General features: G+C 37.0%; 1 protein-coding gene across 6 annotated transcripts in view; it reads right to left on the reverse strand.

Moving 5' to 3' along the window:
• Window positions 1-12,694, reverse strand: part of Orc3 (origin recognition complex, subunit 3) — a 56,591-nt gene that overhangs the window by 34,057 nt on the left and 9,840 nt on the right. For 3 of the 6 annotated variants that reach the window (XR_015619697.1, XM_087548866.1, XM_087548865.1), the window contains exons 5-9: window positions 7,806-7,910; window positions 6,758-6,906; window positions 5,587-5,717; window positions 3,568-3,727; window positions 1,831-1,944 (exon numbers count right to left, since the gene is read on the reverse strand). Coding sequence is in view for 4 of the 6 variants with exons in the window: in XM_087548866.1 (XP_087404992.1) it covers window positions 1,831-1,944; window positions 3,568-3,727; window positions 5,587-5,717; window positions 6,758-6,906; window positions 7,806-7,910 (659 nt within the window). In the remaining 2 variants the exon portion in view is untranslated. Of the gene's footprint in view, window positions 1-1,830; window positions 1,945-3,567; window positions 3,728-5,586; window positions 5,721-6,757; window positions 6,907-7,805; window positions 7,911-12,694 lie in introns of all 6 variants that reach the window. The other 3 variants (XR_015619696.1, XM_087548864.1, NM_001025282.1) reach the window with 1 other exon arrangement.

The raw sequence follows: 12,694 nt of genomic DNA on the forward strand, positions 1-12,694 counted from the left end.
ATAAATAAATTTTAAAATATTTGGTAGGCTACAGGGTTACTGTGATATAGTTTGTCTATCCCTAGACTCCTGGAATCTTTTACACAAATGATTTTACATCTATTAAGACAGTCACATGGTTTCTGCCTGAGTCCACTTATGTTCTACACTGCATGCATTAAATTGTATATTGTCAACCAGCCTTGTATGCTGGTCAGTATGATCTTTGTGTTGCTTGATCCGGTCTGCAAGTATTTTACTGATAATCTTTGAATCTGTACTAATCACAGAAATTAATATGTAGGTTTTTTGATGTTATGATTGAGCATTTACCTGGTGCCAGTATCAAGGTAATATTACCTTTGCTGAATAATCCTTGTACTTTATGAAACAGTCTGAGGAACAGCAGTATTCTTAAAAACCACAGCATATCTGGAAGGGGATCTAAGTAGTCCAGGCCTTATTCATTGCTTACTTTTGTCAATTCATATGGTTCTAGAAGTTTATCCATTTTTCCTATTTCCTAGTTCACTGGAGTTAAGTTTTCACAGTTATTTCTTAATCATTTCAGTATGAGTTATAGTATTCCTTTTCACCTCACACTCACTTGGGTTTTGGGGGTTAGTTTGGCTAGGAGCTTATCGAGCTTATAAAAAGAAATAACTTTTGCTTCTCCTTAGAGTTTCTGACCTCCACTTCATCCGTCTCTGCTCTCACCTGTGTTACCTCTTTAAGTACACTGATTTGAAACTTGCCTTGTTCTTGCTTTTTCTCCCATAAACCAGAAAATGGATTTTTCTGGCATTGCTTACTCAGAATTTTAACTGTGGGTTTACGTTTTTGCCTCCTTTGCTGGGCAAAGAGCACTTTGAAGACAGATTTCTTTTTCCATCTGTACATCTAGGGCTCAGCGCAGTGCCTTCCTTAATGTAAGTGCCTAGTATCTCATAAATAAACAAAATGAATGGCAGAACAAATTTTAGAGGTTATTCTCTCATTTAATTTCCTAAATTGCTAAGGTAAATTCTGTCTTGATTTACAATCCTTTTGTAAAAACAGTCAGTGAATCAAACCACTATGATTATGTGCAGGAAGAATGCATATGGAAGAATAACTTAGGTCAGGAATGGCAGCACATGACTTTAATCCCAGCACTCAAGAGGAAAAGGCAAGTGGGTCTCTAAGTTCTAGGCCAGCCTAGATCACAAAGAGTTCCAGGACAGCCAAGGCTATACAGAGAAACCCTATCTCAAAAAGGAAAAAAAAAAAAAAAAATAAAACAAAACAAAAACCATACAAGTTTCAAAACACTATAAAAAGATGAAGATTGTCATATTAGACTAACAACATATTGGTCTTAATGAAACTGACACTTGGCATGGACTCACAATGACTGTACATTAACAACTTAGGGAGTTGCTAAGAGAAGTAATTATCATTTAACTAAAATGTGGTTTTACAGCTTGAAAAGTGCTGGTAGAAACAGCCGCAAACACATCCAGGATCAAAGCTGGAGAGTTCACTTTCTGGCCCATCAAAGAAGGTTAATGGCATTTCTTAGGTAAAAAGCCACCAAGATTTTATCAAGTCCTAAACAAAAATAAGTCCTTTCCCTCCAGCCCAACTCTCAGTGGTTAAGACTAGCTAGAATGGATCCATTACTGATAGCCTAATTCTATCTTCTACAGGTATCTTCTAAATAAGAAAGGAAAGGTAAAAACCTAGAAAAAAAAAATGACATTTCCCTTTTCTAGATCTTGCTACTAAAACGCCTTATTTATCACACTACTCAATCTAAAGTAATGTAAACTAATTAGAATTAGACAGTGAACTTTCATCAGATTCTCTTACCTTAAGTCCTTTGATGAAGTTTTGAATTGAGAAATCATGATACAAAAAGATGTTGGTCAGAACTTGTAATGCCTTTTTACTCAATTTAAAGGGAAACTGAGGGGTAAGAAGCAGCTGAAAGAGACAGGGATGGAAGTCAGGCTTCGTAGTCGCCCCTCCTCACGAACATGAAGTAAATAACTGGACAAACAGTTATACTGTGACTCCACACATATGAACATAATCGTAGTTATACTTTTTTAAATAGTCAAATGCCCAACAAATCATAAACCTTATGTATTTAAGACTGAAAACACCAAAAAGCAATTTGTATTACAATCCGTGTTTGAGACTGACTATCCATGACTGGCTAGCTGGCCAAAAAATAAAAATAAAAATAATCACAGAGATCTGCTTGCCTCTCTCCCAAGTACCATCTCTCCCACCCTCAAACTCCACTCTGAACCAAAGCTGTCTACCAACTTCATTAAATTCCTAATCTTCCAATGATATAAGTGCATAACCCTTTGCCTTACACCAGAAGATACCAAAAATTGAACCATTTTCTTATCAGATAAATTTTTCCCTACTAATCCAAATTAGTAAAGAGTAGCAAGCTATGTACTATTAAATGATAACACAAAATGAAGATTTTTCTTTTTGAAAATATAGAGAAATTTTGTACTATTTAATGTTCAATGGTTCAGATGCTTTACATCTGGAAATCAAACCTTATACTAGGTTTGTTTTTGTTTTTTAACCAAAAGTATAGTTGCACAAGGACAACCGCATTTGACTACAATTAATTTCAAAATGAAAACTTTTCCTAACATGTCAGTAAATCAGAGTGCCATCTGTTGGGTAGCCCTGTGTAGAGGCAGTTCATGGTAAACACACAGGTGGTCACTGTTAGGCTACACAACTGTCACACAGTCCTTAATACAACTGTTAAGGAATTCGAGTGGCAGTCAATAGTAACCATGCTATTATTACACAGAAACATTATAGCAATAAGAGTCTAAGCTAAGTAGCTGTTGTCAAGAGCAACATGACAATTGTCAAAGTTCACAAAGTCCTTTGGGACTGGAGAGATGGCTCAGAAGATAATGGCATTGGTTGCTTTTCCAGAGGACTGGGGTTCCATTGTCAGCACCCACATGATAGCTCACAGCCATTTGTAACTCCAGTTCTAGAGATCCAACACCCTCTTCTGACCTCCCCAGGTACTGCATACACGTGGTGCACAAACACTCATACATATCAAATCAAAATACATTTTAAAGCTTTAAGTCATTTTATATAAAATATAAGATCAAAACCTACTGGTAATGCTCTGGGGTATGTAAATTCTGTAAAATTTTATTTGTTCCTGTCAGTGCCTTACTACTTATGAGTGTTTACTTACTACTTTCCAGGCCCTCCCTTGACATAGCAGACAAGTGCTCTATTAGTGAGCTATATTTTGACTCCTAAATTCATTCTAAAAGTCTAATTTCTTCAACTAAGTAATAAAAACAAGAATGAATATATACAAATGATTGTTGCTTTCATAAAGCTTAATTTTTATGTGAGAAGGCAACTATATGCAAAGAGAAAATATAATTATAACCATAATTGAGTAAGAGCATTAAAATATGCAAATAAGTTGAGCAAAGTCTGAGATACATAGAAATTTATTGGTATCATTCATTATAGATAATATATGTCTGGTAGCTTTGGTTTCACTTTCTGTCATTGGTAAACATTTTTTCTTTTTACCTTATCAAGAACTACTGTCAGGTGTTCCTTGCAAGACAGAGACTGGAACAGTTCTATACACAACAGAGATGACACTGAATGAGGAAGCAGTCGGTGGATAATAACAGGAGATGTGGCGATCCCAAAAATGAGAATTAGAGGAAACTCATGCAGATGCTGACTAGTTTTCAAAGAAAAAAAAATACAAAAGAAGCTTCTTCAGCAAATATATTTCAATAAATTACATTCAAATGCTTCTTTTAATATACTAAGTTTTCTATGTCATTCATTTTCTCTTTAAAATAAAAAAATAATAAAGTAAACACTTCCCAGATTCTGATCCTGAAATCAAGCCATTAACGGATCCTTTCTTTTCTTGTATAAATAAAAACAGAGATCCAGAAAGACCAAATGCTCCCCTGTGATTAGTATAACAAAGCTATACAACAGTGAATCAACTAGCATTTAATAGAAGCTCACCAAGTTGATCCTCATGCAGTCTTCCTTACGGTTTTCCACCTGCTTTCCTTTGCACACATACATATCTTTATACATTCGTAAGCCGTCTTTTTAATGAAAGACATTTTCCTTACACTATTATCCTAAACATACTGAACATGATTTCATATCAACACAACCAGACAGAAGCAAACGGCTTCTGCTTTTAGAGCGGAATGGCATCATTTGTGAGGACTTCGAAAGTCACACTTCCCTGTATCATGGCTGATCATTTTACCCCTCTCTCCATTTCTTATTGTTTGCCAGAACTGGCTGTGTGAAGCTCTTTTTGTAGTCATAGGAATAAATCATGGTATACTCTTTCAACTGTTCTAAGTTCTTTACTTTTGAGGGCCACAGTACCACAAAGTTAAATAAATAACATATACACCATGTCGCACGTTATCACAGGACAGTAAGAAGTTCACCAAAGTCTTATCCTGAAGACACACTTCAATGGCAGGGAATTAGCTCAGGCCTTCATGCAGTTCTGAGTTCCATCCCTAGCACTGGGGTATGGATGGTGGTGGTGAATGTGTCTACAACTCATACATCAATGGGGCAAAAATCCTCATACGATCCACTCAGGATAAGAATGTTTAGTACGTTAGTTGATATACAGAATATGCAAAAGAAAGTTAACTACACCCTAACAAATATACGTTGGGAACAAATGTCAGAGGAATGCAACATAGGCCTAGTTACTTCGATTTTAAATCTTATATGATTGCTTTAAAAATCTCTAATATTAAAATAATACTTATGGAAATATTACATAAAAATAAGATACCTTCATATGGAAAACATTTCTAGCCAGTAAAGCTATATGGAACACAGAGCCTCTAAAGATTAAAAATCAGAAAGAAAAAAAAGGAATGATAGAATATAACAACTTAGAGGAGTATTAATTTAACAGGCAGGTAAGGAGACAATCCTTATAAGATAAATGACATTTAATACCTATTTTTTTTCTCTTTTCTTTTTTTCGGAGCTGGGGACCGAACCCAGGGCCTTGTGCTTGCTAGGCAAGCGCTCTACCACTGAGCTAAATCCCCAACCCCCATTTAATACCTATTTACCTAAGTTATATATTTTAACTTAAAACAGGATGAACCTGTCTTTCAGCATTATATCAAAGACCAAGAAAATAATTTGCTAGGAGATCTTAGAAGATTCAGTTACGAAAATGATTTTAAATTTCATTAAGTTGGTCTTAAAATGAATATTATTTTTTTCTGTTAAAAGTAATGTCTTAAGAAAAAGGAAATTTGGCATAAAAGCAAAGCCATGTGAAGAGTTTAAGCAGGGATAAAGACAGGGAGATGAGAGAAAGGGAAAGGTCAAGCAGAACCAAAGGTATGAAATGCCTTATGGGTATCTGCTCCTAAATTTGACTGGAGGAGAGAACACATTCTACGAAGCTGACCTCTAACCTCCACACATACACCATGGCATACACACATCGTATTTACACATACAAAACAATTAATAAATGAAAATTTAAAAATAGATAATTTTTTTTAAATGTAAAGGTCAAAGTACCTGCTGATAATTATGAAGTCCTGCAGTACTTTTGTGCTGAAACTCTCCATGTTCTTTAAGATAAGCACCACAGGAGGGGACTGCCATTGGCTACAAGTCGCTCTCTTTTTGCTTGTCATTTTGGGGCCTGTCTTCTTTTAAAGCAATGTGAAATGGAGGAATTAAAAGTAAGCCTTACCAGTCAAACAATCCCACTTGTTAATGTACTTCTTTACATTTTACAATGACTGTTTTTATTTTTCCCAAATAAAAACAGTATTTCATTCTAACAGTTACTAGCAAAATCTGTCTCTAGACATGGTTCACAGTAAGAAAAAGGTTCAGAAGGGCCTATAACAAATATCAAGAGAATTTTCTACTGAAAAAACATGGGAAAAGACACTGTTCTACACAACTGACTTTTTCAGTTGAACACTTTCACGTACTAACGTATGCTGTATCATCAATGTAAAAGCACACTGAATGCACTATTATATATAAACTTTCGATCTTGAAATGAACCCTAAATATTTGGTCAAACCGAACTTAAAGATAATGGCCTTAAAGCGCAAAACTTTGATTCCTAAAACAATCTAAAAATTTGCATCAAATTAAGGTATTATTTATAAGCCTCCTTACACAAACCAAGATAAAATCTTATGTATGACTTCAGCAACAGCACTGATTAGGAAATGTCACCCAGTATCCATGCTGTCTGGTGTCCCAACACTAGAGTATTGTTTGTTCAATATATCTTATTTATACAGTAATATTTCCCCAAGATTTCTGAGCATAGATCAAACTACATTTTAAAAATTTTAGAGTTACTCCAGGAATAAGCTGACAGCAGGAATAGGTGGTGTGTGTCTACTGAGCAAAAGCAAACACTGAAGACTACCAGCAGTAATATAAGGGAGTCACAGCCATTAGTACAGAAATAGAATGTGCAGTAGAACCCACTCCAGATGCTTTCTTTTTGTCATATGGAATTCTCCGACAAATACACTGTCCTCGTAAGAACCAAGCACTTACCAGGAGTTAGTCTACATATTAGAATACTTTAAATTCTAGTGGCTTCAGAAAAAATAGCCACCATCAAACTGCTACTCTTGCCCCACAAACACACGCTTATTAGAAGAGTGATGAGTAAAGTAATTGTGAGCCAACTAACTGAATACTCAGTTCCCTTCACCTGTGCAACCGTCGAATACCAACTAGAAAGCGAATCCATGGAATAACTGGTCCTCCTCAGGGCTTTGTCATTTTTCTCCTCCTTGGAATTTCTATCTACACAGCAGTCTATCAACTCAGAGGTCAACTTCTGTAAAAAATGTTTCACATCTGCAGAATATAAAAAGCAAGGAAACTTAACTTCACCTTTAAAACAAAATTAAAGCCATTGAAACCTTTGATCAGCAGATTGCAAAACTAATGTGCAGTATATTTTTCTATAATTCATCAATATAGTTAAAAATATGCTAAGTATACTACCATTACTCATTAGTACCCTGTCCTTAATACTTAATTTTGTTAGGGTTGGACATTCAATTGATAGTTACTTGCCTAGCATGCACAAAGTCCTAAAGTTGACACCCAGTACTAAGTAACACAGATGTGATCAAGTCCTGAAGACAGGAGGAACTGAAGGTCAGGCCATCCTGTACACTCAGTACATGACCCCTTTCTAAATAAGATAGAATAAATGAGTATATTTCACTAGGTCACACTAAGATCAGATAAAAATGTATGTATATTATCTATAAGTATCATCTAAGAAAATATATAGGCAGAAAATTATAAACGATTTTTAGAACATCATGTATTTACATTATTTTGAACAACAAAAGAATGTCAGTCCTTAAAATCAAAAGCTATATGAATTATTTTGCTAATTATAAATCTTCATTTGCAATCATTTTTAAAAGACATCCTTGAGATATTAATTGTAATTCATCACAACAAAAGTCCTACATTAACTCTATTATCAGTGCAGCTGGAAATACATGTGAGTATGGCAGTGTGCACAGCTTATAATATGATGGTTTTACATGCAAACAAGTCTGAGGATGGTACTGTGTGCCCCTGATTTAACAGTCTTATATACTCATTTGGCTCAGCATATGGCTACTGATTTTGTAACCATCAATGTTCTTTTCAAGTGGGAAAAAAACTGATTTATGAGAATGAGGTCACAGAGTGTGGAGGAAGGGGGTTGAGGGGAGCATTTATTTCTGTTTTACCTGGACAATCCTTAGCTTGCAGGGAGACGACATACGGTGTGACATTATTGTGAAGGGTCTCTGTTAGACTCCTGAATATCACGTCATGATCTGTGACGTTCACGCCTATGAGAGAACAAACATCGTTATTAACAAGTTACCAATGAGTGTTTTAAAGAACCAGTAAAGCACCAGGTAGAATCATTTAAAGTCAGGATTTACAATAGAAATAAAGAAAACTGCAGCACAACTGACTCTCCTCAGTCTGTGACCTAAAGGAATGTGATACAATTTACTTCCTGATTACCCACAGACCATTTTCTAGGTGAGAATGACAAGTGAAGGTGATAATCATGATATAAACAGGAAAGGAAAAAGCCAAAATATTATTACTGATGATGTGACTTATACATATAAAACCCTAAGGCCCCTACCAGGAAATTCCAACAGCTGATGAACACATTCAAGAAAGAAGCAGGATACAAATTTAACACACATGAGTCAGTACTCTTCCTCTACACGAATAACAATCATACTGAGAAAAGACAGGAGAAACAATCCCATTCGGTTGACTCAAAATAACCAAATAAATCACAATCCTAGCATTAATTTAATAACAAAGTAAAAGACTTGTACAATGAAAATTTTAGGACACTGAAGAAGATACCAAGAGACAGAAAGACCTCCTATATTGATGGACCTACAATAATACTGTGAAAATGCCCACCCTACCAAAAGCATTCAATTGGTAATAAAAATAGATTCTTATCTTTCATCCTGCATAAAACTCAACTCCAAATGGTTCAAGGACCTAAACATAGACCTGATAGGAGAGGAAGTAAGGAATGCACTTGTAACACGGAAAGGACTTTCTGAAAAAGACCCTAGTCCCAATCCTAGGACCGACACAGTAAGGACACCATCACGGAAGTGAAGAAGCAGCCTACAGAACGGAAAAAATCTTCATCAGCTATAAATCTAACAGAGGGTTTTAGTAACTACAACCAACCCAAAATAAAAAATTGGACAACAGAAATATAGAGTTCTCAAAGTAAATATCAATAGCCAAGAAGTATTTTTTAAAATGTTCAACACCTTTTATTTTTATTTGGAGAAATGCAAATTAAAATGATTTTGAAATCCCCAGTCATCACAGGACCACTAAGATCGGAAATACAAATGGATGGGGAGAGAGAAGCAGTTCCGTTCTGCTGGTGGAAGAGCAAACTGGAGCCACCGTGCAAATCAACATGGGAGCTTCCTCAACAGGCTAGAAAAAGATTTAGCACATGATCCAGTAATATTCCTCCCAAAGGACTCTGTCTGGATCATACTACAGAGAAACCTGTTCATTCATGTTCATTGTTGCTCCACTCACACAAGCAACAAAAGGAAACGAACCTAGATGTCCATTAATGACTGTGGCTCACATACACAGTGTAGTATTATTCAGCTACTTAAAAATGCATGAAGCCCACACGTACACAGATGAAGCTGGAGGTAAGAAGATGAGTGAGGTCACCAGACCCTGACAGGCAAATGTTTCACATTCCCTCAATTCTGATGCCAGCTTTGAATCTTTAGAATGTGTGTTTAAACTGGAGTACCCCAGACAGCAGAAAACTAGTCAGAGGACATGGGAAGGGGTAGCTCAGGGAAAGGGGAACAGACACAGATGCTGTGGATGGGGCATGGGGGGAGGGGCTATAACAGAAGAGGGGTTAAATGGTGTGGGGATAGGAAGGAAGAAGGATGAGGACAGGTAAAGAAGGACTATGGTGAATCTGACAACGTACTTATATTCAGATATAAAAGGAGTTTTAGTGGGGTTATCTTATAATGGGATGGTGAGATGACGATGCCACCCTAAGTCACTAGATGCTACCAAATAAAAAAGTCAAGTGCCAGGCATGGAGTAACTGCTTTTTGAGCTGTTGAACAGTGGTGACCTATACATCCCTACCCCAACACATGACACACTATTGTCAAGTACAATTTAAAATATGTCCTAAATATCAGCAATGGGATTAGGGGACTAAAAATAGTATTAAAATGGCTTCAAATTTTAAATATCAGAGCCCACTGCGAAGTAACAAGTCGAGGGCCAAGTGTGATAGCGTACTTTAATCTCAGCCCTCAGGAGGCAGAAGTAGGCAGAACTCTATGAATCTGAGGCCAGTATGATCTACATAGAGGATTCTGGGCCAACCAAGGCTAGAGTGAGACCTTGTCTCAAACAAAAACACAAACAAGCGTACAAACCAAAAAGAAGTAACACATTGGAAGCAAAACCAATGGAACATGTTTGGAACCCTTACAAGTTCTATTTTATTTTCAAAATGAAAGAAATTTAAAACAGGTGTAGTTCAATGGAAGGGTAGATGCTGAGTATGCATAAAGTTCCTGGTTTTATTTCCAACACCAGTTTATAAAAAACATTTCTATTTAAAAGAAAAGTGAAAAAAGACTCTCCTTCCTGACCATGTGGCCTTCAGCCCCACAGCAGCCTCCTTGCAGATGCCCCTCCTCACGCTACCTCCATTCCCTAGGGTCCAAACCTTGATGCATGGGCCTGCTTAGTTCTTCCTTCTAGCCCAGCCCCATCCATTCTTCTGAGCCAGTCTCCAAGGAAAGAGAGACAGTACGAATATTTATGGAGAAACATGTGGGGGACTACAGGGAGAGGTCTAGATGTGGAGTGAAGGGAAGGATAAAAAGGGGAATATTGGGAGGGACGGACAACTAACATTAAGTGCCATTTGAGAAATCATCTGGAAATCCACTACTGTTGAAGCTTCTTACAATATATACATATCTGAAAGAAGTCTAAGTGGAATCACCAAACAATGAGAAAGACCAGAGTCCCAACTACATATCTCTCACCACCAAGTGAAACCTCCAGTGCCACGAATGGGTTAAATCTGCTTGGCCAAACAGGCCCCATGGAAACTGTAATGGTTTAAATAAAAATGGCCCCCAAAGACCCATGTTTTGATGTTTGATTCCCAGTTGGTAGACTGTTTAGGAAGGATTTGGGGGTATGGCCTTATAGAGTAGATGTGTCACTGGTTCCCAGGGGTGTGCTTTGACACTTCAAAATTCCACACCAGACCCGGGCTCTCTCGCTCTGCAGCTTCCTTGGATCAGAATTTAAGCTCTCAGCTAGCTACTGCTCTGGCAAGATGCCTGCCTGCCTGCCACTATGCTCCCTGCCATGATGACTATGGACTAATCCTCTGAAACTCTAAGGAAGCTCTCAATTAAATGCTGGCTTTTATAAGTTGCTTTGGTCATGCTTCTTCACCAAAACAGAACAAACAGTAACTAAGCTAGGGACGCCCTAACAACTCAGGCTACTGCCAAGGTATTTTACTGGCTGCTCTCTACAGACTGACAGTAAGGCTCTACCGCTGAACAAAACACTTCCATACCTTACTGAACATGGAGAAGTCAAGCTCATGTCTAACTAGAGACTTCACCCCTCCTGATTAGTGTTCATGGTACTGGAAAGGACTCTATATACTACAGAGAAAGGTCCAGCTACAAATCCTGTTATCTATGTTGGTTGCCTTACCTGCAGGATCCATTGTTGCAATCTTGGCACAAAAATGAGAGTAACTAACTACTATCTGACTGGGTTTAAGGCCCGCTCTATGAGATGGAACCCGTGCTGGACACTGATCTGAGTGGCCAAGACCCTGGAAACAGATAGGCTATTAGGCCAAAAGGAAAACCAAATACTACTGCTCTGCGAAATGCAATAATAAACTGATTCCTAATGACATTTCGCCGTATGTATAGATCAGTGCCTTGCTCACTTGCAGCTAAGAAGCTGCCTATTGCTGTATGGGGGACCTATGATAGAAACCCAGACCCACAAGTAGACAATGTGCACTGTGAGAGATTTTTGAAATACTCAGTGCTAAATGGCTCAGAGTATGCAGAAGAGGAGGCAGAGAGCCTGTGAGGCAGAGGGGATAAATGACACTAAAGAAATAGTGCCTTTCTAACACAAGACTGGCACATGCATTTCAGAGACTGTGGTAGTAGGGCCTGCACAGGTTCAAACCAGACAGGGCCCCAGTGCTGAGAGGTGGAGGTGGACATGACCCATAAGCTTCCTACCCTAACTAAGAAGCTATGTGCAAGTAGTACCCATGTGCAAAGGAAAAGTTAGTCTTCTCCAATGGCAGCTCATTGAGGATATTAACCACCCTGCAGGCCCACACCCAGCAGTAGATAGATGGCTTCCACAAAATGAATTCAATGGGATTTCTGAGACTGTTTGTCTCATATAGCTGTGCTTGGGTATTTTTTTGGTCTTATTGGTCTCTTGAGTGTATATTTTGGTTTTTGATTTTGTTTATGAGTTTTGCTTTGTACATTTTTGTCTATGTGTTGTGCTTTTTCTTTGTCTTATTTATTCTGGTTTACTTGGTAACATGAACAAACTATTGTTAATAAATCAGATACTTTTATATTATCCTGAAATATGTTTGTTCTAAATTAGATATTATTGATGAATATTTTAAAAAAATTATAACTTATAATTTAGAAACAATTCATGTATAATTTATCCAATTCTTCTCTATGTAACTAATATTAAAATAAAAGAATTTGAAATAAGATTTCAAGTGCAAGAAATAAGATAAGTATTAGAAATAAATCTCATTGAAGATATAATTTTTTTAAAAAGGTAGAAATAATTAAATCCACTAACACACTGGTGTTTTATTGAATGCAAATGTCATTACCCTAGAAACACACAGAAAGAAGAATAAGATGAGTATTTTCTTCTCAGTTCTCCCACTGGTGCAGGGGCCAGATCAATTTCTTTTCATCTACAGATATCTGAGTATATAATAAACCTTTACAAAATGTGTAAGTCAAATCATTGTTTTAATTTGTAT

This window comes from Rattus norvegicus, chromosome 5 (assembly GCF_021556685.1).
Source record: "Rattus norvegicus strain SHRSP/BbbUtx chromosome 5, alternate assembly SHRSP_T2T, whole genome shotgun sequence".
NCBI lineage: Eukaryota > Metazoa > Chordata > Mammalia > Rodentia > Muridae > Rattus > Rattus norvegicus.